Raw genomic sequence first — 26,683 nt, 5'->3', positions numbered from 1 at the left:
CCCAGAATGGTGCAAGACTGTAGTGTTTTAATGGTTTTTCAGAGACTGATGTTGTGTTGTGCTGTGCGACACAACTGTCCTTTATCTATGCATTTTGGACCACAATCCACCTTCAAGTACACTATGCTTACTGTACTGACAGTTTTAAAACAACAGGGAAACAACTGTAGTAACCAATAGAGATGTGTGGGTTGTTCAGTAACTGTGGACATATATATTCTGATGATACAAATTTAGATCATTTGCATTTATTTCAGTATATAGTTTTGATACTATCCTTAGAATACAAGGGTGCATATTTAGCATCAAAAAGAGCGATACTGACGCTAACCTGTGTCACAGGCCCCCCTCCATCTCAAACTTGTTTAAGGTCTTAGCACAGTATGTTTTGTAGTACCATGTTTCATCCCAATCACATTATCGCATACACTAGGTTTCAGAGACCCAATGAGACTCAAAACATGTCCAATATCAAATTTGTCCAGGGTGCTAGTAAGGTAACCTTGTATACCAAGTTTCACCTTTACACATTAAGTCTTGAAGAAGATATTGCATGCACATGCAAGCACACACACAGCTGAATGTACACATTTGATTAAAGTACTGTTTTTATCCACATATTACACAGCTGCTCTTACCATGTCTTTGAAAGCATTCTCGATGGCTCCGAAAACCAGACTGTCATGTGAAACTTTCTTCTCCATAAAAAAGCGAGTGGGCGGGGTACTGGGGCAAACCGGTGCCCCTGCAGCACCCCGAAGGGAGGCGGCCCTTGTCAGGACACGTTGGGATGTGGGGGTGAGGTGGTGATTGATAGGTTCCTCCCCCAGACATGTGGGGGGTACCAAGGTGGGCATGCAGAGGATCTCCATCACTTGCTGAAGGTGTAAGGCAATGTGACGATGGAGAAGGTGTGAGGCCACCACAGCCACCCCAGTACCAGCATGTCCATCAAACAGGGCCCAGTAGTGCAAGGTTAGATCTTCAGAAGTATCCTGGACACAGAGAAGATCAAACAAAGCCCCATTCATGAACTCCGTCACGTTTGTCATCAAGGCATCAAGTAAGCTGATATAATTCTGTTCTACAGTCCTGATAATGTCTTTAATCATGTGGCGCTCAGGAACCATAAATGAATGATCAGCTGACCACTGAGACAAATGGCCACATCTTAACTTTTTGCTGTCCACATAAAACGGCTGTGTCTTTGGTTGATTGTAGTTTCAGTTGACACATTGAAAACTGGTACTGTCAATGAATTAAAACATTTACACATTGTACAGTGGCAACACAGCTCAGTCTATGTGTAAATAGATTTTAGAACAATTTCAAGAATTTGGGCATCAACATGACTAGAAAACAAGTGGATGTCTTTGGTACCAGGTCTCTTTGAAGGATCCTTGGGTACCGCTGGAATGACTGTGTTTCCTTATGCATGATCCAGCACATAGGTGCCTCAGTGTTGAGAACCCCAGTGGCTGGAGAAGGGTGGACAACCATACTTTGTACGACTGTGGCAGACAGATGGTTACTTTTGAGAGGAAGGGACCAGTCCATTTGTCTTCCTGGCTGGCTGCCATCCAAGACCCAAGGCAGTTCCGTGGTGTCGTGGATGCAGTGACACATGACACCAGTCTTCACGTGATCCATCAAATGTTTGATAATGTTTCTTGCCATTCTGTTGATTTGCTGCACATATCTGACTTGACCCTATTCAAAAAGAATCTCTGTATGGGGCCATTATAGCAAAAGTATTTGTAAATGCGTATTTTGATCTGTGTGTGTACAAATTCGTATAGTAATTTGTGTGTGCGTATTTTGATCTGTGCATGTGTATCCGTGTGCCTGTGAAAATCGGGCCACTCGATTGGATGTGTTCTTACACATGACTTTTGCTACAGTTCTGCCACATTAGATCTGTAAATGCGTGCAGCGATTTGTATGTGTGTGGAGACTTGTCTGTGTGCCTCCACCAGAGGGAGCAAGCACCAATAACATGTCGTTTTAAGCCTGGCTAGTCCCTCGAAGAGCTCAAAATACACATTTGCAAGTACTTTTCCTACAATAATGGCCCCATAAATGTCCAAAAGACAAATGTTGGGCTGGAAAAGATGAGACAATTTTCCAAGTCAACAATGCAACAGTGTGTCGTTTATGCTGGACACACTATAAAAAACACACAGCCTTGTTTCCGCCCCTGAAACCATCCACCAATCACAGACAGGGACTCACACAGTTTAATTTGTATGCAGTATCTATAAATGAACAGTTATCAGAGCCAAAACCTCTTTCGTTTCATTAAATGCAGATTGCATTAAATTTGCAAATACTTTTGCTACAATAATGGCCCCATAGCTGCACGTCAATTAAATATCGTTGATTGATTGAGTTTATTTTGTAAAAGCAAAACAGACAGATTAACACTGACTCTGTACATATATGCAATTTGCATTTAACGAAACGAAACAAATGAGGTTTTGGCTTCAATATCACTGGCCTACAGCCAAAATGCTTCTGAAATAAAGATGGTCAAACTTTACTCATTTTGGGCCACGGAGAATAAAAATGTTGTTTGAAATTATTGACTGGCTGTAGTTTTAAGAAATGCTACTACTGTGCTACAAAGGATTAATATATAATGCTTTTGCTGATTTTTAAAGTGTTACATTATGATTTTTCATAAAAACTCTACTGTTAATACTATATAATTATGTAGACACAAAATGTAAAACCCTGTATATCTTGGAAACAGTAGCCATTTTGCCATTGTTATTGTCATATTTGAATTCAACATCATCTTTTCCGGGTTTGGGTCATGAGAGCAACAGCTCCAGCAGGGGACCCCAGACTTTCCTTTCCCATGCCACATTGACCACCTCTGACTGGGGGATCCCAAGGCGTTCCCAGGCCAGTGTGGAGATATAATCTCTCCACCTAGTCCTGGGTCTTTCCCGGGGTCTCCTCCCAGATGGCTGAACCACCTTAGCTGGCTCCTTTCAACGCAAAGGAGCAGCGACTCTACTCCAAGCTCCCCATGGATGACCGAACTTCTCACCCTATCTCTAAGGGAGATATCAGCCACCCTCCTGAGGAAGCCCATTTCGGCCGCTTGTACCTGCGATCTAGTTCTTTCGGTCATGACCCAACACTCATGACCATAGGTGAGAGTAGGAATGAAGATTGATCAGTAGATCGAGAACTTTGCCTTTTGGCTCAGTTCCTTTTTCGTCACAATAGTACGGTAGAGCGAATGCAATACTGCCCCTGCTGTGCCGATTCTCTGGCCAATCTCATGCTCCATTGTCCCCTCACTCATGAACAAGACCCCAAGGTACTTGAACTCCTTCATTTGGGGCAAGGCCGCATTCCCTACCCAATCCACAGGTTCCTGCTGAGAACCATGGCCTCAGATTTAGAGGTGCTGATCCTCATCCCAGCTGCTTCACACTTGGCAGCAAACCGATCCAGTGATTGTTGGAGGTCACCGGCCAATGAAGACAACAGGACCACATCATCTGCAAACAGCAGTGATGAGACCCTGAGCCCACCAAACCAGAAACCCTCGTCCCCCTGACTACGCCTCGATAACCTGTCCATGAATATCACAAACAGGATTGATGACGCAGCCCTGGCGGAGGCCAACCTCCAGCGGAAATGAGTCAGACTTACTGCCGAGCACCCGAACACAGCTCTCACTTTGTGAGTAAAGAGATTGGATGGCCCTGAGAAGGGACCCCCTCACTCCATACTCCCGCAGCACCTCCCACATATCTCCCGGGGTACCCAATCATACGCCTTCTCCAAGTCCACAAAACACATGTAGACTGGGTGAGCATACTCCCAGGCACCCTCCAGGATCCTTGTGACAGTAAAGAGCTGGTCGGTTGTTCCACAACCAGGACGGAACCCGCATTGTTCCTCTTCAATCAGAGGTTCGACTATCGGCCGAACCCTCCTTTCCAGCACCCTGGAGTAGACTTTACCAGGGAGGCTGAGTAGTGTGATGCCCCTGTAGTTGGCACACACTCTCTGGTCCCCCTGTTTAAATATGGGAACCACCACCCGTTTGCCACTCCTTATGCTGCATTCACACCAGACGCCACAAATTCGCCGGTATGTCGCTTTGCTTTCGCTGCGAAAATTCGCGCCAGTGCGTCATCAAATTGGAGGAGCTTCCATTCCGCTTGCCGGCTCCGGTTGTCAGTCAAGTTAACATGACGGACCTTGATCACACGGGGCGAGTTGTTGTGGAAAGCTGACAAATGTCATGAGATGTTCCCAATTTGGTTAGTATCATTATTTGCTGCAGGAAGTGCGTCTGGTTGACGGCCACTTTCAGCAGTCCTTCCGCCTCTGCAGGACCCAGTTTGAGGACCTCCTGTCCCATTCACGTGTGCACATGTAAACAATTTAAAAAAAACAAACAAAAAAACCTCAGCTGCCTGCTTTGGTGCTGCTCCTCACTCTTCCCCCAAAAACTCTGTCATAAATGTGTTTATAAACCAGTCACCATTTGTGTTATTATACATCTGTGTAGTTCTCACGGTCCGCCAGAAGCACCTTGGTGCTGACCGAAAGTCCTTCTCCATGGTTGCTCCAAACTCCTCCAATACCCGCTGCTTTGCCTCCCCCACAACAGAGGCTGCTGCCCTTCGGGCCTGTCGGTACCTTGCAACTGCCTCTGGAGTCCTCTGAGATAGCATATCCCGGAAGGACTTCTTCATATTTGAATTCAACATGCCAAAATCCATTATAAAAAGCACATTTTATTTCTGAAGCAGACAACTTCTAAATATTTGTATACCGGTGTAACCACTCATTTATAGATACTGCATGCAAATTAAACTGTGTGAGTCCCCGTCTGTGATTGGTGAATGGTCTCAGGGGTGGAAACAAGGCTGTGTGTTTTTTATGCTGTGTGTCCAGCATAAATGACACACTATTGCATCGTTGACTTGGAAAATTATCTCGTCTTTTCCAGCCCAACATTTGTCTTTTTGACATTTATGGGGCCATTATTGTAGGAAAAGCATTTGCAAATGTGTATTTTGATCTTTTTGAGGGACCAGCCAGGCTTAAAACAACAGCGATGAGCGATGTCATTGGTGTTTGTGCCCTCTGGTGGAGGAATACAGACACGTCTCCACACACACACACACACACACACACACACACACACACACACACACACACACATCAGTGCACGCATTTACAGATCTAACGCTGCAGGACTGTAGCAAAAGTCACATGTAAGAACACATCCAGTCGAGTAGCCCGATTTTCACAGACACACGGATACACACGCACAGATTAAAATATGCACACACAGATTGCTACACACATTTGTAGATGTGTTTACACACACACCGATCAAAATACACACACACAGATTGCTACACGCATTTGTGGCTCTGTTTACACACACACACACACACACACACACACACACACACACACACACACACACACACACACACACACACACACACACAGATCCAAATGCGCACACACAGATTGCTATACGCATTTGTGGATCTGTTTACACACACACACACAGAGATCAAAATGCGCACACACAGATTGCTATACGCATTTGTGGATCTGTTTACACACACACACACAGATCAAAATATGCACACACAGATTGCTATATGCATTTGTGGATCTGTTTACACAAACACACACACACACACACACAGAGAACAAAATATGCACACACAGATTGCTATACGCATTTGTGGATCTGTTTACACACACACACGCACACACACACACACACACACACACACACACACACACACACACACAGATCAAAATAGGCATTTGCAAATGCTTTTGCTACAATAATGGCCCCATATCTCTGATGCTGCTCATGACCACCCACCCTAATCGAGCCAGCAGCCACATCTTTTCAAAGTTTGAACAGTCATTATATCCATTTTCGGTAATACAGCTTATACAAAGTAAGTCTAGAACCACTGCTGATGTACTCATCCCATTCTATAATAAGACACACAAATGGGAAAGACAGGCTGATTTTCTTCACTCAGTATCATCTGATTTGACAGCAGGAGCCAAGAAAGAGAAAGGCGCCTCTTGACTCATATTTCTAGTTTCACTGCAGGAGGCAGTCATGAGGTACACGCATGAGTTTGCTCCAGGCTCTGGACAAAGTGGAGTTCTGTGGTGGTGATCTGAAAGGAATTCCAGTTACTTTACTTCTGTGGCTCATTGTGAACAATTAGTCACAAAAATATTTATGAAGTTTTGGTTTTCCAATAATGAGAATGAACAACAACAAATTATATACCTACATACTAGGCATGTGAATCTCATCACTGACAACGATTCCATACACTCCTTGATACACTACCAGTGATACGATACATATAGCGATATATGACGATACTGACGATATGATGCGATTCACCCCTGTTCTCGATTCGATGTGATTTGATATGTATTTGATGGCGATTAAATTCCTCACAATGCGATACGATGTGATTTGGTGTGATACAATTAATGATGGGTACTGATAAGATTTTATCGATATCGATGCCATTATCGATTCCCTTATCAATACCTGTTGTGAATTTTCTGTGTACTCAAAGTAGGCTTTACAGGTTTTCTATGTCAACAACATTTTACTGAGTCTTTAAATAAATAAATATGAAATTGGTCACTGGATCCTTGATTTCTGGACATAAATAAAAATCAATAAAATCTGTACATGATTACTGGATCCTTGATATAAATAAAATCTGTACATGGTGGATCCTTGATCTGCGGACAAATAGAAATAAACAAAATCTGTAGTTTTTGTCAAAAGCATTTCCTTTCAGATATTATTGACACAAATGTAACTGCATAGACTCTGAGCTGAGCTCTTACAGCTGGCTGCACTGCATGTCAGCATATAATTCATAAGAAATAGAGGACGTCTCATTTTGGGGGGAAAAAAGTTTTGGTCGGTTGCAGTTTGTTTGCGTTATAATGTTTGGAAAGAGGTGTCATTTGATTTAAAACAGCGATTCGTTCTGAAGTTATTAGGATATTATTATTCGTATTATTATTATTATAATTATTATTATTTCCTTTACCAGATGGACAACTTCGGGCTGAGCTCCTCACACCGGCTGGTGCTCACTCCAGAGAACCATCCTGTAAAACTCCAGTGTGGAACGAAAGACGATTCTCATTTCTTGTCCGCAACAGGACAAGAGTCCCAGTTCGTGACTTTAATGCACAATAAGGTGACTCACAATTGACATCTTTAAATGGCTTTCAGAGGGGTTAATGAAGACATTGTGGAGCTGCCACTGGAAGTGAAGCAGAGAACCCACAAACAGCAGGTCAAAGCGCTGCTTCACTGCTTCAAGCAGACCCCGCTGCAGTCTGCAATCAACGTAGAGAAGTGATCATTTCCCGATAAACACCTCAAAAACAATGGCTGCTCCAGTGTCCAGAACTGAAGGACCGATAAGGGAATTGTTAAGCAAAAAGGCTGTTGATGTCAACATCTTTGTTGTGGTAGAAATGCGATTTCTAGCTTCAGACTGTGGTGCATTTAATGTGCATCGAAAAAAAAAAATTGATGCAAGCAGGCAGCGACCAATGCAACACAATTCAACCCTTCAAATGAATCGATGCACTCGCATCACGCACGTTTGTATCCAGATACCAATTCATACTGATTAATCTCCACATGCCTAATACATACATATGTATGCACATATACTTTTCCCCAACTTGTTCCACCTTCTTATGTGTGAGGATTTGATCCAACTGGCTTACTGGTTTTAAAATTTTTTTGTACGAAAATCTTAGAGAAGCTAGGCGGTGACCAGAGGGTCACAGGTTCAATCTCCTTACCAGACAGAAAAATATAGACAAGGAAAGTGAAAGAACAGCACTTGCCAGCCATAGCTTTAACTTGACTTAATGTCAAGTTAACGTGCTTTTTTTTAACAGAATATTTATATTTCACAATGGCGGCCAAGTGGTTTGTGCACTTGGTTGCAGTGCAGAAGGTTCCTGGTTCAAACTCCACCCCTTCCACATTTCTCCATGTAATGTGTCTCCATGTGTTGTACTAGGAAGGGCATTCGGCATAAAACTTATGACAAACATACAGATCCTCATTGGATCTGCTTTGACGACCCCAAGTGAAAAAACAAGGGAGCGGCCAAAGGGATTTACTTTTACAATGGCTCCTGAATGACCAATCTGGCTTACCAGGCTTTCTCGAAGGCCCAGGCCTTCTCCATTGGGCAGGGACGACCTTCTCTGTGTCATTGACGTTTGGCTGTGTGTGGAACTTCCTGCTGGTTTCTGTTTGATGACCAGAACTTCACAGCATGCCTGGTCCTCATTTAAAGTGCTCTTTCCTGCATTGATGACCCTGGAGAAGAATGACAGAATTCAAGTAAGCAATATGCGCAGTTTCTCCAACCACAGCTTCTGATGCCTATAACTCTGTCAGATTTGTATGAATATCTTGGTAGCGTTCCTCACTCGCCTCCTTCTTGCATAGACTGCCAGGTTTTGAACTGCCTACTCAAGGCAGATTTCCCATACCACACTGTTAGAATTCATTATTCAATCAATCAATCAACATTTATTTATAAAGCGCTTTACAGCACCGACTGGTGCATTAAACATTAACATTAAAAACACAAATTCATAAAAATAAAACACATAGAATAAAATTTTAAAACAGCACATAAAAAAAAGAACGTCACTAAGTGTTAAAAGCAAGTTTAAATAAATAAGTCTTTAACTTAGATTTAAAAAGTGCTAGGTCAGGAATAGTACGTAACTCAAGAGGCAGCTCATTCCACAGTCTGGGGCCAGCTACCACGAAAGCATGATCACCCCAGCATTTATATCTTGACCTTGGAACATCTAAGTAAAGCTGGCCAGACGGCATTAATGTCCTACTGTAGGTGCGCAAAGTTAAAATTTCAGACAAGTAGGGAGGTGCAAGGCCATAAATAGCTTTAAAAACAAACACTAAAATTTTAAAATCAATTCTAAAACGAACTGGAAGCCAGTGGAGTGAGTACAGGACGGGCATAATATGCTCACATCTAAAAGTGTTTGTTAAAAGACGAGCAGCAGCATTCTGCACCAATTGGAGATGTGCAAGAGACGACTGATTAATACCCGAATAAAGTGCATTACAGTAATCAAATCTGGAGCTGATGAAAGCATGAATTGATGTCTCAAGATCACATCTACTGAGAAAGTGCTTTATTTGAGCCAAAAACTAGCTTTGACAACAGAGTTTATCTGTTGATCAAACCTCAAACAGCTGTCAAATATCACTCCCAAATTCTTGACAGCTGGTTTTACATAGTTAGCCAAAGCACCAAAATTTGGTGTTACCACATTTGGTATGCCAGAGCGCTCAAACACCATGATCTCAGTTTTACCATCATTCAGGTAAAGGAAGTTTTGGGACAGCCACTGCTTTACATCGCAAATACAATTAAATAATGATGACAAAGCATCACTCCCATTAGTCCTCACAGGCAAACAGGTTTGCAGATCATCTGCATAACAATGAAAGGACAGATTGTGCTGGGTTATAATTGACCCCAATGGCAGAATGTACAAAGAAAATAGAATCGGCCCAAGGACAGAAACCTGCGGCACACCACAAGACAGATGAGCAGTTGATGATTAATGTAACTGACGTCCAAGATGTCTTCAGTGACAAGGAAAGGTTTGTGCCCATCCCTGATGCATCTCAAGAAAACCGTAACTAGAAGTGATTTCTATGAAACTTTCATCTTAGGTGCATGTCCACTGTGAGAGACATAATCTAAAAAAAAATCCAGAAATCACAATGTATGATTTTTTAATAATTTATTTGTATGTTATTGCTGCAAATAAGTATTTGACCACCTGTGAAAATCAATGTTAATATTTGGTACAGTAGCCTTTGTTTGTAATTACAGAGGTCAAACGTTTCCTGTAGTTCTTGACCATGTTTTCACACACTGCAGCAGGGATTTCGGTCCACTCCTCCATACAGATCTTCTCCAAATCTTTCAGGTTTGGAGTTTCAGCTCCCTCCAAAGATTTTCTATTGAGTTCAGGTTTGGAGACTGGCCAGGCCACTCCAGGACCTTGAAATGCTTCTTATGGAGCCCCTCCTTAGTTGCCCTGGCTGTGTTTGGGGTCACTGTCATGCTGGAAGACCCAGCCATGACCCATCTTCAATGCTCTTACTGAGGGAAGGAGGTTGTTTGCCAAAATCTCGCAATACATGACCCCATCCATCCTCCCTTCAATACAGTGCAGTCGTCCTGTCCCCTTTGCAGAAGAGCACCCCCAGAGTATGATGTTTCCATCCACATGCTTCACGGTTGGGATGGTTTTCTTGGGGTTGTTCTAATCCTCTAAACGTGGTAAGTGGAGTTGATTCCAAAAAGCTCTATTCTGGTCTCATCTGACCACATGACCTTCTCCCGTGCCTCCTCTGGATCATCCAGATGGTCACTGGTGAACTTCAAACGGGCCTGGACATGTGCTGGCTTGAGCAGGGGGACCTTGCTGCCCTGCAGGATTTTAAACCATGACAGCATCATGTGTTACTAATGTAATCTTTTTGACTGTGGTCCCAGCTCTCTTCAGGTCATTGACCAGGTCCTCCTGTGTAGTTCTGAGCTTTCTCAGACTCATCCTTACCCCACGAAATGAGATCTTGCATGGAATCCCAGACTGAGGGACATTGACAGTCATCTTGTGTTTCTTCCACTTTCTAATATATAATCATAACAGTTGTTGTCTTCTACCAAGCTACTTGCCTGTTGTCCTGTAGTCAATCCCAGCCTTGTGCAGGTCTACAGTTTTGTCCCTGGTGTCCTTAGACAGCTCTTTGGTCTTGGCTATGGACAGGTTGGAGTGTGATTGATTGAGTGTGTGAACAGGTGTCTTTTATACAGGTAACAAGTTCAAACAGGTGCAATTAATACAGGTAAAGAGTGAGAGAATAAGAGGGCTTCTTAATGAAAAATTAACAGGTCTGTGTGAGCCAGAATTCTTGCTGGTTGGTAGGGGGTCAAATACTTATTTGCAGCAGTAACATAGAAATAAATTAAAAAAAAATTCATACATTGTAATTTCCAGATTTTATTTTTTTTTTTCGATTATGTCTCTCACAGTGAACATGCACCTAAGATGAAAATTTTAGACCCCTCCATGATTTGTAAGTGGGAGAACTTGCAAAACCGCAGGGTGTTCAAATACTTATTTTCCTCACTGTATGTGTGTGTATATATATATATATATATATATATATATATACATACATATACATACATATACACACACACACACACACACACACACGCACATACACATACAGTGCCCTCCAAAAGGATTTTCTTAAAAATAATGACCTGAATGTTCAGCTACATTTTCTCCAATCACAGCCAGAGAAGCCTATAACTTCTTCTGGGTTACCTGGGTGTCTTGGTGGCTTTCCTCACTCTTCTCCTTGCACAAATGGGGGAGCGATCAGAGCACCACAGCAGCACATCTGAGACTGACTCTCTGAGTCTGATTCTCTACACCCAAAGCGATCAAAGGTAATAATGTGATTACTGACCATCAGATGACAAAGTAAAACCTCCTAAATCATTCAGATCAGTCAGTTTTAAGCAGAAACAAAACGATAATCAGTAAATCGCTGCTAACACGCCAAAATGACGTATGTGCAGCAGCACCTCAGACTGCTGCTGTCACACTCCCCCGTCTTTTATTATGAAATAATGCTGAATTCATGTGGAAATGATTGTTGTACAAAAGATTCAGATATATATATGTTGTGGAGACAGATGATGACTGAAGTGCAGTTTGAAGCAGAAACGAGGCGATAATTGGTGAATTGTTGCTGATGCGTCAAAATGATCCATGCGTAGTGAAGACAGGGCGGGCCGATTTTTTTTGGGGGGGGGGGGCATTCGGTCTGCAACAATGGTGGGTGGGAGGGATTTCCAGGGTGGGGGGAAGCTATACTGTTACACCGGATCAAACTTTGTCAAGCAATAGTGAGTGCCATTCTGCACCTCCCTTTCAAATATTGATTGGGACATGTTTGATTAAGATATAATGTATATTATTATATGGTATGTAATTTTGTCAACTTCCGATTGGCCCATTCGCCACTTTCTGAGCTGTACCACATGCCAAGTTGACTACTGGTGGAGCTGAGTACACCTCGTGTGCAGCGTAGCGCTAGCCAATCGAGTGACGCCTTCTATCAATAACGACCAATCAGATAACGCGATACAACGCCTACTTTGGCCCGCTTTGAGTTGCGTCGTGCGTCTTCATGACAACGCCGTGTACACAATGCAGTAAAAACTAAGGGCACAGAACAAAAAAACGCTGCTGGCTGCAGCTGCTCCTCAGTCTTCTCTCACAATATACGAGGTCTGTTAGAAAACTATCCGACATTTTTATTTTTTTTAAAAACTATATGGATTTGAATCGTGCACTTGCATCAGCCAAGCTTGAACCTTCGTGCGCATGCGTGAGTTTTTTCACGCCTGACGGTTACGTCACTCGCCTGTAGGCAGGCTTTCAGTGAGCACTGGTCCACCCTCCTCGTCGGATTTTCCTTGTCAGGAAAATGGCTGAGCGATTGGAGCAGCGCTGAATCAAATTTTTCCAGAAACTGTGATAGACAGCCAGGTGGAAACCATTCGGAAGATTCAGACGGCTTTCGGTGAAGATACTCTGGGCATCACACAGATTAAGGATCATTACAACCGGATTAAAGACGGCCCACAGCGGCGCAGGGCGCGCCATGCTCCGAGCAGCCATCGACAGGCTGAAACGACCAGATCATTTCCAAAGTGAAGGCTGTGTTGATCCGGGACATTGTCTGACTACTAGAGAAATTGCAGAAGAGGTGTACATCAGCACTTTTGCGGCACATTCCACTGTTACAGGAGATTTTGTAATGAAAGACGTGTGGAGGAATTCGCGCGTCGGACGGAGCCGCTCAAGGTGCACAACAAAAAGCACGTCCGTATTGGAAGTCTCACAGGACAAGCTGTGACATGCCCAGCTGTTACACAATTTCTCGGATGCTCACTCAACTGAAAAGCTACCGAAAGCCATCTGAATCTTCCAAATGGTTTCCACGCACGAAGGTTCAAGCTTGGCTGATGCAAGCGCACATGATTCAAATCCATATAGTTTTTTAAAAAATAAAAAGGTCGGATAGTTTTCTAACAGACCTCGTACAATTATAGACTTTTGATGAGCTGTACCCGGGATTATGCAGACCTGGTCAGGATGAGGTTCACCGAGGCCTCGGTGAACCCCATCCACGCGAACGAACCGTCCGTGAGTAAATGTGGAGATGGCTGGAGTTATACTTGATGTGGACATGTCCTGTCTTTGGCAATCAGTCTGTGAGCAGGACTTATGTCCTTTCTTTAACACAGTGATGAGAGAGTTTGCGGAGAGCGAGGAGTGCAGGCAGCCTTTTTTTTTTTTAATTGTTCACATGTGCACGCATGAACAAATCGTCTGTGAGTTGACTGGAGATGTCCGGACTTTTTAACTGAACGTTGACATGTCCTGTCTCTGGCAATCAGTCTGTGAGCAGGACTTATGTCCTTTCTTTAACACAGTGATGAGAGAGTTTGCGGAGAGCGAGGAGTGCAGGCAGCCTTTTTTTTTTTTAATTGTTCACATGTGCACGCATGAACAAATCGTCTGTGAGTTGACTGGAGATGTCCGGACTTTTTAACTGAACGTTGACATGTCCTGTCTCTGGCAATCAGTCTGTGAGCAGGACTTTTATGGACTGCAATGAAAACATAACCTCCTCCAACCTCATTGGCGGAGGTAATAAACTGAACCTTTTATGTGATATAACTGCAAGGTGTGATGTGTATGATGACAATCATAAGAGAAATAGAATAGAATAAGAGAAAGAGATTTTGTACAACCACTTTTTCCTTACCACTGCTGCTCAGGGGGTTAGTTCACCACAGACACCCTCCCAGACCCTCCACAATTTTCCCAGGTAAGAAAAAAAGCTTCAAACCATGAGCTGCTATGTAGTAACAAGGGAGCTTTATCAAACCTGTTAAATGTATTTTCGACACATAATGGGTTCAATAAGCCAACAGTAGTTTTAGGATCTGTAAACTCCATTGCCTTTGTAGATATATAATGTTCCAGCCACTTTACAAAACTGCTTTGCCTATCAGCATCCATGTTCTATGACTTCCTTAATTCTAATAGCAGGAGGATGTAACATATTTAAATCTGACTTCTGAGTTCCAGCATATAAATGAGATCACATTACCCAGATGAAAAATGTAAAATACACTTTGAAAAAATATTTGACCTTGGAAACCCAGACATTTGGCAGAGAACACAAATAAACACGGTATTACACAACAGCTGGCAGGTTGTTTCACTGCTGATGGGAACTACTCTGACCACTGAACAATACTCCATTTGTACTTTGTACTCCAGGCATTCTGAATTTTGCCACAGTGTAAGAGATGTCAGGACAGCAGTGATCCTATTCAAACTGTGATATAAAGGAAAGACAAACTTTGCTACAAACATACAGGACCATGAAATTAAATAAAAAAATGTCTTTCACAATACTGTAAATTTTTTATTTGCTTACAATAAAACAACACTGTTGCAAAAACCAAACTGAATTTAAACTAATGATGATTTAATATAAATATCTGACCTCAGAATCTATCAAAGTAATGCCTCAACACATTATTAGCAATAACTTATCATTCATGATGATATGAGAAACTGTCAGAATTATTTCCATGTGGCACCATTTCCAAGAACTTACATAAATAATCCCAACAGGAAGAATAACAGCAGTGATCCTCCGTGTCCAGCTAAGAAAACACTGTGAGCCAAAAGAGTGGCAGGAAATTGCTGGGACACACACACAGAGTCATAAAACAGGCTTAAAGGATTTACATCCACAGCAAAATCTGTTAAATTATCTCATCTGGAGCAACAAGATATTAATTGCCAGTTGGTCATGAGTGCCCAGGGTCAGAATTCTCACTCTGAATGGCAGTGCTGGCCCACCCCTTTTTTTCACAATGGTGGCTGTATGCCCATCACTGATACCATGTATGGTGCATCCGGAAAGTATTCACAGCGATTCACTTTTTTCACATTTTGTTATGTTACAGCCTTATTCCAAAATTGAGTAAATTCATTTTTTTCCCTTCAAAATTATGCCACCACCATGATTCACTGTAGGGATGGTCCCTGGTTTCCTTCAAACATGATGTCTGCCATTCATTAGGAGAGGTGATGGTCTAGTGGTTAAAGCACTGGGCTGGAGACCAGAGGATCCCTGGTTCAAATCCCAGCCTGACTGGAAAAATGGGCAAGGTCCTTAATCCCCTAGTTGCTCCCGGTGTGTAAGGAACGCCTTGTATGAATGTGAGGCATTACTGTAAAGCGCTTTGAGTATCTGATGCAGATGGAAAAGCGCTATATAAATGCAGTCCATTTATCATTCACAGCAAAGAGTTCAATCATGATCTCAGACCATAGAATTTTGTTTCTCGTGGTCAGAGTCCTTCAGGTGCCTTTTTAATTAAACTCCAGGTGTGCTGCCATGTGCCTTTTACTAAGGACTGGCGTCCCTCAGTCCACATACAGACCTGATTGGTAGATTGCTTAAGAGATGGGTGTCCTTCTGGAAGGTTCTCTCTCCAGAGAGGGTTCTAGCTCTCTCCAGGGTTCTAGCTAGCACAAACTTGCATTACAGCCCGTTACGCTATAATTTTGGACCATTACGCTTATTTTGGACCGTTACGATTTTCAGTACAGTGTCTGTAATCAACCGTTTCTGCAGCGCGACTCCAGGTTGAAGCGTGAATCGAAGCAATGCTTTGATTCAATGGCTCGTGGATCTTTGATTCGCTGCTCTTCAGAAGCAGTAAGTCCCCTTCTTCACCCCTCTGAAAGCCATTAAAATATCATGAGTCACTTTTGTGTGGATTAAAGTCACTAACTGGGACTCTGGTCTTGTTGCAGTCGAGAAACGAGAATAGGCCTCCATTTTGTCACAGCTTCAAATGCTGCGCGGCTCTCTGACTGTCTCTCTGAGACAGAGTCCTCTCGGAATTAATAACTTCAAAACGAATCGCCGCTTTAAATAAAATGACACCTCTTACAAACGCTGCAATACAGACAATAAACTACAATCGACTAAAATGTTTTTTCCTCCCAAAATGAGACGTGTTGCATTCTTTATGAACCTGACCTGCAGCACATCTGCAAGAGCTCAGCTCAGAGGTATGGAAAGACATTCATGCCAATAATAATGTCTGAAAGGAAATGCTTTTGACAAAAACTAACAGATTTTATTTCTGTTTATGTCCAGAGATCAAGGATCCACCATGTAGAGTTTATTATGTCCAGAGTTTAAGGATCCAGTAACCATATTTATTTACTTTAAGACTCAATAAAATGTTGTTCAATTTCAATTTAATCAACTTATAAAGCGCCAAATTACAACAAAAGCCATCTCAAGGTGCCTCACACAGAACAGTTCAACATAAAAAATTAAAATAAAAAAACCCTCAAATACCTCATTAAAAACAGAAGTAAAAGAATAAAACATAACAAAATAAAAACTACTCATAAGAAAGAGAATAAAAATAGGTTTTAAGTCTTGACTTAATGTCCATGGACTCCGACTGCCTCACTGAGGGCCATGTACTGGCTAACCCAGAATGAGATTGCCCACTCAACAAACTTCCCCAGCCTTCTGGACATGATGAAGAGACTTGGGCTGTCGTACCTGGCTTTTCCACTGTGGGTACCCCTAGAATGGCCAATTTTTAACTTGAATTTTCAAACACTTCCCCCCTTACGCACCATACGTGTTAAAAAAATGCCATTTTGACCTGGATATTGAGCCAGTAAAATTAAATTACATTAAATTATGTCAGGAAAGTATTAAACTTACTCTGACACACACACATTCCCAAATATTAGTGTTGAAAGTTACACGGATCTGCGCTGTTCAAGCTGCTGAGCTGAGGCGTCCTGCTGCAGCTGCTGCTGTGTTCAACGCAGCGCAGCTCCTAAAACCATTACAATACATTTATATACATATTTTTACACAATTATCCTTTATTGACCAAGTTTCATTCATGAAGTCAGTGGTGTGGGTACACATCTCTATGTGTGGGTGTGACTGAGCGGCACAGCGCAGGTCATTATAATCTCATTATTTTTTTAGGTGCAAGTATTTTAACTAGACATTGGTCTAGCAGTGGAAAATATCAACTAGACATAAGTGAAGAGTTAATGGTCTGTGTCATCGGGCGACACAGGTACGGCAGGAAACACAGCTGTTTATCATCCAAATATCACGGACAAAGTGACAAGAAGAACCAAAACCACTTACTTATGGAAGGAAATATTGTCTCCCTATGGTCCCCCGTTTGTGGCTTTGCCAACATACGCAGCTTTCCAGCATATTCCACCTGTTTCTTGAACTTCTATGCACGTAAATCACTAACTTGCCTGGAATTAAAATGGCGATCACGCCTCCTTACTGACAGTATTTACTTAATGGTTTTCATTATGCTTTTGTTCTTATTTTGAAAGTTCAATAAGTGAACTGATATGTTAAACATGGTGCGAATTTACTGAACAAGTAATAGACTTTTTTTTGTTTTGTATATTGTTCTGCAAGCCACTTTTAATTACAAATTCATCCGCACACGCCTGAGTTTTCATTATCCTTCATTTGTTTGGCATTTTTTGTTCAAAATTTAGCAGGTGAACACTGGGTGTGTTTAAAACAATATTGTGGGTGCTCTTAATTCATAATGTGAAGTAAAACAGAGCATGCCATGTAAAAGAACCAGTTTTATTTTTGCTTAATAAACTGTACTATGTGGTCAAGACTATTTCTATTTAGTTTCTTTTGTCTGTATTAGCATATTTGATATTGGAGTAATGCAGAAGTAATTGAAAGCAATCCAATTACATTACTTTAATATTATGGTACTTGGATTATGTTACTGATTACATTTTTCAACAGGTAACTAGTAAATGTATCGGAATACATTTTTAAAGTAACCCTCCCAACCCTGCTTACAAGTTATGGAGGAGGCTGACATTTTCAGCGTATGTGCAGTTCTACTGTGAGAGACAGAATCTAAAAAAAAAAAAAAAAAAAAATCCAGGAAATTACACTGTATGAGTTTTAAATAATTTATTTGCATTTCATTGCATAAAAAAGGTATTTGATACATTAGAATTCTGGCATTCACAGACCTCGTAATTCTCCTTTAAGAAGCCCTCTTATTCTCCTCTCATTATCTGTATTACCTGCACCTGTTCGAACTCATTAGGAGTATAAAAGCCACATGTGCACACACACAAACAAACCCCAACCTCTCCACAATGGCCAAGACCAAAAAGCTGTGTAAGAGCACCAGGGATAAAATTATAGATCTTCACAAGGCTGGAATGGGCTACAGGAGAACAGCCAAACAGCTTTGTGAGAAGTCTACTACTGTTGGTGCAATTGTCAGACAATGGAAGGAGTTCAAGACAACAGTCAATCTCACTCGGTCTGGGGCCCCCTGCAAGATCTCACCGTGTGGGGTATCAATAATCTTGAGGACGGTGAGGAATCAGCCCAGAATTACATGCCAGGACCTGGTCAATGACCTGAAGAGAGCTGGGACCACAGTCACAAGGAGGACCATTAGTAACACACTACACCGTCATGGATTAAAATCCTGCACCGCACGCAAGGTAACCCTGCTCAAGCCTGCACATGTCCAGGCCTGTCTGAAGTTTGCCAATGACCATCTGGATGACCCAGAAGAGTCATGGGAGAAAGTCATGTGGTCAGATGAGAACAAGATAGAACTGTTTGGTCGAAATGCCACTCGCCGTGTTTGGAGGAAGAAGAAGGATGAGTACAACCCCAATAACACCATCCCTACTGTGAAGCATGGAGGTGGAAACATTATGCTTTGGGGATGCTTTTCTGCACAGGGGGACAGGACGACTGCACCGCATTGAGGGGAGGATGAACGGGGCCATGTATCGCAAGATCTTGGCCAAAAACCTCCGTCCCTCAGTCAGAGCACTGAAGATGGGTCGTGACTGGGTGTTCCAACATGACAATGACCCGAAGCACACAGCCAAGATAACCAAGGAGTGGCTCTGTAAGAAGCACATCAAGGTCCTGAAGTGGCCTAGCCAGTCTCCAGACCTGAATCCAATAGAAAATCTCTGGAGAGAGCTGAAACTCTGTGTTGCCCAGAGACAGGCCAGAAACCTTAAAGATCTGGAGAAGATCTGTATGGAGGAGTGGGCCAAAATCCCTGCTGCAGTGTGTGCAAACCTTGTTAAGACCTACAGGAAACGTTTAGTCTCTGTAATTTCAAACAAAGGTTTTTGTACCAAGTATTAAGCTCTGTATTTTAAATGTATCAAATACCTTTTTCATGCAATGAAATGCAAATAAATTATTTAAAACTCATACAGTGTGATTTCCTGGATTTTTTTTTTTTTTTTTTTAGATTCTGTCTCTCACAGTAGAACTGCACATACACTGAAAATGTCAGCCTCCTCCATAACTTATAAGTGGGTGAACTTACAAAATCACAGGTGTATCAAATACTTTCTTTCCCCACTGTAAGCTCAATTCTGACCATCATGACAAATGCTGTGAATACTTATGTACACGTAATTTCTGAGTTGTTTTATTTTTAATATATTTGCAAAAACCTAAAAAAAACAAACTTTTCACAGTCATTATTGGGTACTGTGTGTAGAATTTTGCCAAAAAAAAAAAAAAAGCATTATTTCATTCCAAATAAGGCTGTACCATAACAAAATGTGGAAAAAGTGACGCACCCTTGAATACTTTTTGGATGCACTGCAAGTCTACCCAAAATTTTTTGTAGTTAATAAGTCATTTCATGTTGTCTGCCAAGTAGAGACAGCATGCAGTAGACCATGTTGGCATGAAGACGTCACACACATACGCATCTCAGGATCATGCTTATTTTTATGTTGTAAAAAGAAAGCCAAGAACAACCGATTAGGGCTGTTCCTCATGACTTCTCAAAACAGCCATCATTGTCCTCATCTGCCGTTTTCCCTGAGCTAATGACATTTTTTTGTCTCCAAAACCACACTTCTTGCAATGTTTTCCTTGGTTACAATGGCAACCATCAAAAAGGTCAAGCAGGAACTGGAACCCAAACAAAGAATGTGCACACAGGTTTCTTCTGCTGTGTTCACATGCTGGCTGTAAGTGGCAGATTGGATGTTCCTTTCTGTTCAGTGAGAGAATGACTAACAATTACACCAACTCTGACTGTGAGGGTGGCAACCACGCACTGTGATGATAGGCCTTAGGGTTTCATCACCACCTGTTGCTTTGGCATGCTCTTGACAGCGCTTTACAATGAGTTTTGTTTTCATGTGGCTAGAGAGCCAATATACAGTGGGTAAAATAAATATTGAACATATCGCCATTTTTTTTCTCAGGAAATATATTTCTAAAGGTGCCACTGACATGAAATTTTCACCAGACGTCGGTAACAACCCAGGTAATCCATACATTCTGTGAAAGATGGCACGTACCATTCAACGAGGTGAAGCCAAGTTGAATGGTACGTTCCATCTTTCACCTTTGTACCATTAAACTCAAACATTCATTATTTGTATAATATATTTATGAAAACATGCACACTTCACTGCGATACCAATTAAACAACTGCAATTTATAAAGAAGACAATGCTCATATGGCCGAGAGTATATTAGCAATGCGTTATATTTTACCAATTATCATATCCTGTTTCTCCAAAATATGAATAACTTTCAAATGAATGGAGACAAAAAAATCATTAATTATAAAGTCAGACCTATAAATTCGAATCCATTGTATGATGATTTCATTCAGTAAAACTGTTATTTTTTTTTCTTAGTAAATTTGAATTGACTGTCAGACTGGGGGCCCCATGCCCCTCCCTAGAGGAATTTCATTCATCCAGGTACACCGGTTAGCAGGATTCTCTGCAGGATTTTTTTCTCAGTGTAATGGAATGAAAAGGGGAGAAAAAAAAAAAAAAAAAAAAAAAATCGGGGACTGCTTAGACTTTGACCCCACTGCAGCTTTTGCTTTATGGGCTTATAAAGGACCTTCTTTGGTGTTTTTTTTAAACTTCAAAATGTAGAGTAATCAGAAATTAATCTTGAAAAAAAAAAAATTGTAAGGATTTTCTGTAGTAAACTGCAGTGTATAAATTAGCTCCTGTGCAGGGACACACTTTTCTACATTCTTCCATGTTTTGGTGTGATGCCTCTTTCTTTTAGTTTTAAAGTAAGGCTGTAACAAAGATTTAAAAAAACAAAAACAATAGCTGTACTTAACATCTGGCCCTCAAAATGCAGGCAACAGTGTTTCAGAGGGATATAAATATAAAATGTTACTTTGATCCCGGCCTCCCCATAATACTCGCGCCTGGAGAGCTGCTGCGCGGCTGTGCTCAGACTGAAGCGCTGAGACACTGGGATAACTTCTCCCCGATGGAACGAAGGACGTCTCGTTTTGTGGAAAAACAGCTTTTTTTCAGATGAGGTTGTAGTTTGTCTGTTTTACAGTGTTTGGAAAGAGGTGTCATTTGATTTAAAATGGCAATTTGCTTTGAAGTTATTGATTGCGGAATGACCCGTCTTTCCACCTCGGCACAGAGCTGCAGCAAATCCCGCAACACACACGTAGTGGAGGATATTATCATTAGTATTAATATTTTCATGAGGGACACTAACTTTAGTTTACAACCCAATTCGAATGAAGTTGGGACGTTGTGCAAAATGTAAATAAAAACAGAATACAATGATTTGCAAATCCTCTTCAACCTATATTCAATTGAATACACCACGAAGACAAGATATTTAATGTTCAAACTGATAGACTTTTTTGTTTTTGTGCAAATATTTGCTCATTTTGAAACTGATGCCTGCAACACATTTCACAAAAGCTGGGACAGTGGTACGTTTACCTTTCCTTCTAACAACACTCAATAAGCATTTGGGAACTGAGGACACTAATTGATGAAGCTTTGTAGGTGGAATTCTTTCCCATTCTTGCTTGATGCACAACTTCAGTTGTTCAACAGTCCAGGGTCTCCGTTGTCGTATTTTGCGCTTCATAATGCGCCTCACATTTTCAATGTGCGACAGGTCTGGACTTCAGGCAGGCCAGTCTAGTACCCGCACTCTTTTACTGCGAAGCCATGCTGTAGTAACGAATGCAGAATGTGGCTTGGCATTGTCTTGCTGAAATAAGCAGGGATGCCCCTGAAAAAGACGTTGCTTGGATGGCAGCATGTGTTGCTCTAAAACCTGGATGTACCTTTCAGTACTGATGGTGCCATCACAGATGTGTAAGTTGCCCATGCCATGGGCACTAACACACCCCCATACCATCACAGATGCTGGCTTTTGAACGTTGCACTGGTAACAATCTGGATGGTCTTTTTCCTCTTTTGTCCGGAGGAAACGACATCCATGATTTCCAAAAACAATTTGAATTGTGGACTCATCAGACCACAGCACACTTTTCCACTTTGCATCTGTCCATTTCAAATGAGCTCAGGCCCAGAGAAGGCGGCGGAGTTTCTGGATGTTGTTGATGTATGGCTTTCACTTTGCATGGTAGAGTTTTAACTTGCACTTGTAGATGTAGCGACTAACTGTGTTAGCTGACAATGGTTTTCTGAAGTGTTCCTGAGCCCACACAGTAAGATCCTTTACACAATGATGATGGTTTTTAAAGCAGTGCCGCCTGAGGGATGGAAGATCACGGGCATTCAATGCTGGTTTTCGGCCTTGCAGCTTACGTGTAGGAAGTTCTCCAGATTCTCAGAATCTTTTGATTATAATATGGACTATAGATGCTGGAATCTCTAAATTTCTTGCAATTGAACGTTGAGATACATTGTTCTTAAACTGTTGGACTATTTTTTCACACAGTTGTTCAGAAAGTGTTGATCCTCGCACCATCTTTGCTTGTGAATGGACACCCAGACTTGGACTATTGTCAAACAACAGACATTGACACTAAACTGTGAAGTTTATGTATGCTAAAACTATGGAAAATATTACACTGACTATTGCGAGCATCCATGTTTGAGACACTGAAGCATACCATTACACTCAAAGAAGCCTTTCCATTTCTTGGCTCCTTAATGCCAGCTATACTGGCTATGAAATATGTAAATTTGGCATATCTGTGGTAAACAGTTATTGTGGAAGAAACCTCTGAAATCTGAAAAAAAAAAAATTTTTGTGGTTGAATTTTATTAGAAGAAAAGCTCATATGGGCAGTAAATAAAACTCTTCAAACTGATTCCATTTTGAAGGTATTGATATCTACTTTATGTGTTACAAATATGGCCTTCTTTATGAAACTCCTTCCTGGTTAATTTAAGCATCAAATTATGGCTAATTTGTGCACTCGCGAATGCATTTCTAGTGCTGAAATGACAATTTCATTTTAACTATGTGCACACACTGCATTCATATGATTCATGGCACACCCCAGAATGCTTGCACATAGATCTGCCAGGGGTATTCTCCAAGGTTTCCACGGTTGGCCAATTTGCACCCCCCTGCAGAATCCCAGCTTTCCCACCCACAGCCCCACTGACCACCAGGGTCGGATGATAATGATAATAATTATATAGGTATTATATGGCCGAGCTGTTTGAGAGAAGCCTGTTCTGCAGTCGAGGAGCAGTGTTCTAAGCTATGGGTTGCAGCAGATTTCTGCCCGACTCTCCGGTTCAAATTGTCTGTGTTGCAGAGCACAGATTTTCCATAAAATGAAGTGAATTACTGCCGAAAATGTTTGCTGAAAGTCAGCCGATTCAGCATCCTGAGGCTGTGAAACTCTATGAAACAGCAGCTCAGAGCGTCGCTGAGCAACACAGCCGAACAGAGTTTCTGTCCATTGAATGGGAAAAAAACACCAGCAAAATCCTTGAGTATTATTCCAGAGTTCCGCGCGTGAGCATAGCTGATGATAAATTTAGAAATTTAGTTTATTTTACAGGTGAAAGGCTTCGTGTTTCCAAAAAGTTTGCTTTTAGCAGGAGAGCGAGCGAGCAGAGGGACAGAGAGAGGAGAGTGAGCAAGCAAGAGACAGAGAGGGATTGAGAGAGGACTTAAGAGAGGACTTAATTTCTCATTTTTACTGTGTAACACTTGCTTTGACAATGTAAACGTGTTTCCTGTTTCAAAAAAGCTCCACTAAAATTGAAAACTGAGGAGAGAGACAGACAGACAGAGAGGGAAAGAGTGCTGTCTTTTCTCTTTTAAGTCTATAAAAATGCCTATAAAAGTCTATTTAAAAAAAAGTATTTAATTCTTTCACCAAAACATCAAATCTAGGCTTGCATCTTAGATGTGCCTTCTGGCAAATTGTAGCTGAACTTTCAGGTCTCCTTTTTAAGAAAATCCTCCTCTACAACCCCTGGCAAAAATTATGGAATCACTGGCCTCAGAGGATGTTCATTCAGTTTAATTTTGTAGAAAAAAAAAGCAGATCACAGACATGACACAAAACTAAAGTCAATTCAAATGGCAACTTTCTGGCTTTAAGAAACACTATAAGAAATCAAGAAAAAAAAATTGTGGCAGTCAGTAACGGTTACTTTTTAGACCAAGCAGAGGGAAAAATATTTGGAATCACTCAATTCTGAGGAATAAATTATGGAATCACCCTGTAAATTTTCATCCCCAAAATTAACACCTGCATCAAATCAGATCTGCTCATTAGTCTGCATCTAAAAAGGAGTGATCACACCTTGGAGAGCTGTTGCACCAAGTGGACTGACATGAATCATGGCTCCAACACGAGAGATGTCAATTGAAACAAAGGAGAGGATTATCAAACTCTTAAAAGAGGGTAAATCATCACGCAGTGTTGCAAAAGATGTTGGTTGTTCACAGTCAGCTGTGTCTAAACTCTGGACCAAATACAAACAACATGGGAAGGTTGTTAAAGGCAAACATACTGGTAGACCAACGAAGACATCAAAGCGTCAAGACAGAAAACTTAAAGCAATATGTCTCGAAAATCGAAAATGCACAACAAAACAAATGAGGAACGAATGGGAGGAAACTGGAGTCAACGTCTGTGACCGAACTGTAAGAACGCGCCTAAAGGAAATGGGATTTACATACAGAAAAGCTAAACGAAAGCCATCATTAACACCTAAACAGAAAAAAACAAGGTTACAATGGGCTAAGGAAAAGAAATCGTGGACTGTGGATGACTGGATGAAAGTCATATTCAGTGATGAATCTCGAATCTGCATTGGGCAAGGTGATGATGCTGGAACTTTTGTTTGGTGCCGTTCCAATGAGATTTATAAAGATTACTGCCTGAAGAGAACATGTAAATTTCCACAGTCACTGATGATATGGGGCTGCATGTCAGGTAAAGGCACTGGGGAGAAGGATGTTTGGGGATGATGAAATCATTTTTCAAGATGATAATGCATCTTGCCATAGAACAAAAACTGTGAAAACATTCCTTGCAAAAAGACACATAGGGTCAAAGTCATGGACTGCAAATAGTCCGGATCTTAATCCAATTGAAAATCTTTGGTGGAAGTTGAAGAAAATGGTCCATGACAAGGCTCCAACCTGCAAAGCTGATCTGGCAACAGCAATCAGAGAACGTTGGAGCCAGATTGATGAAGAGTACTGTTTGTCACTCATTAAGTCCATGCCTCAGAGACTGCAAGCTGTTATAAAAGCCAGAGGTGGTGCAACAAAATACTAGTGATGTGTTGGAGCGTTGTTTTGTTTTTCATGATTCTATAATTTTTTCCTCAGAATTGAGTGAGTCCATATTTTTTCCCCTCTGCTTGGTCTAAAAAAGTAACCGTTACTGACTGCCACAATTTTTTTTCCTGATTTCTTATAGTGTTTCTTAAAGCCAGAAAGTTGCCATTTGAAATGACTTCAGTTTTGTGTTATGTCTGTGATCTGCTTTTTTTCTACAAAATTAAACAACTGAATGAACATCCTCCGAGGCCGGTGATTCCATAATTTTTGCCAGGGGTTGTAAACACATAAGGCATTTTGACACTTGCAGGCACTCTGCGGTGCAGGAGAGCAAACTCGTCACAAGCCGTCGTAAACTGTGTGCGGCTTTGTGCAAGTGCGCAAAGAAAATTTTGAGATGTTCACAATCTCTTGTCACGCATTAATTACATAAACATTGCGCAAACAATTAAAAAACAGTGTGTGAGTGCAAGTAATTGCATCAGCGCACCGCATCACAGCACAGCTCATCTGAGCGATTAGAACAAGATGTTAAATCTATCATAAAATAATTTTACAGATACTCATAAGAGGGAATGAACATGCAAGTGTTTTACCAAGTTATTACAATATAAATATGACAAATGATTACTTTTTAAACTCTTCCAAATGCATTCTTTACCTCATGAAGCGCAGGAGAGAGAGAGAAAAAAAAGCTCCAGGTGAAACTGTCCTCTGTGATTCTGAAAGCGATCAGAGGTGTTTTCAACAGCCAAACTCAGATAAAATGATTAATCCACTACAAAATAGTAATTTTATATATGCAGC

General features: G+C 41.4%; 1 protein-coding gene across 1 annotated transcript in view; it reads right to left on the bottom strand.

Annotated features, from left to right (window-relative positions):
* ppm1h (protein phosphatase, Mg2+/Mn2+ dependent, 1H) overlaps nt 1-26,683 on the bottom strand; it is a 117,194-nt gene that overhangs the window by 74,096 nt on the left and 16,415 nt on the right. The window contains exons 2-3 of the mRNA XM_034176015.1: nt 8,236-8,401; nt 639-995 (exon numbers count right to left, since the gene is read on the bottom strand). Coding sequence (XP_034031906.1) covers nt 639-995; nt 8,236-8,401 — 523 coding nt within the window. The remainder of the gene's footprint in view (nt 1-638; nt 996-8,235; nt 8,402-26,683) is intronic.

This window comes from Thalassophryne amazonica, chromosome 8 (genome assembly GCF_902500255.1).
Source record: "Thalassophryne amazonica chromosome 8, fThaAma1.1, whole genome shotgun sequence".
NCBI lineage: Eukaryota > Metazoa > Chordata > Actinopteri > Batrachoidiformes > Batrachoididae > Thalassophryne > Thalassophryne amazonica.
The sequence above is the reverse complement of the archived record's forward strand: the minus strand, read 5'-3'. Positions and strand labels throughout refer to the sequence as shown.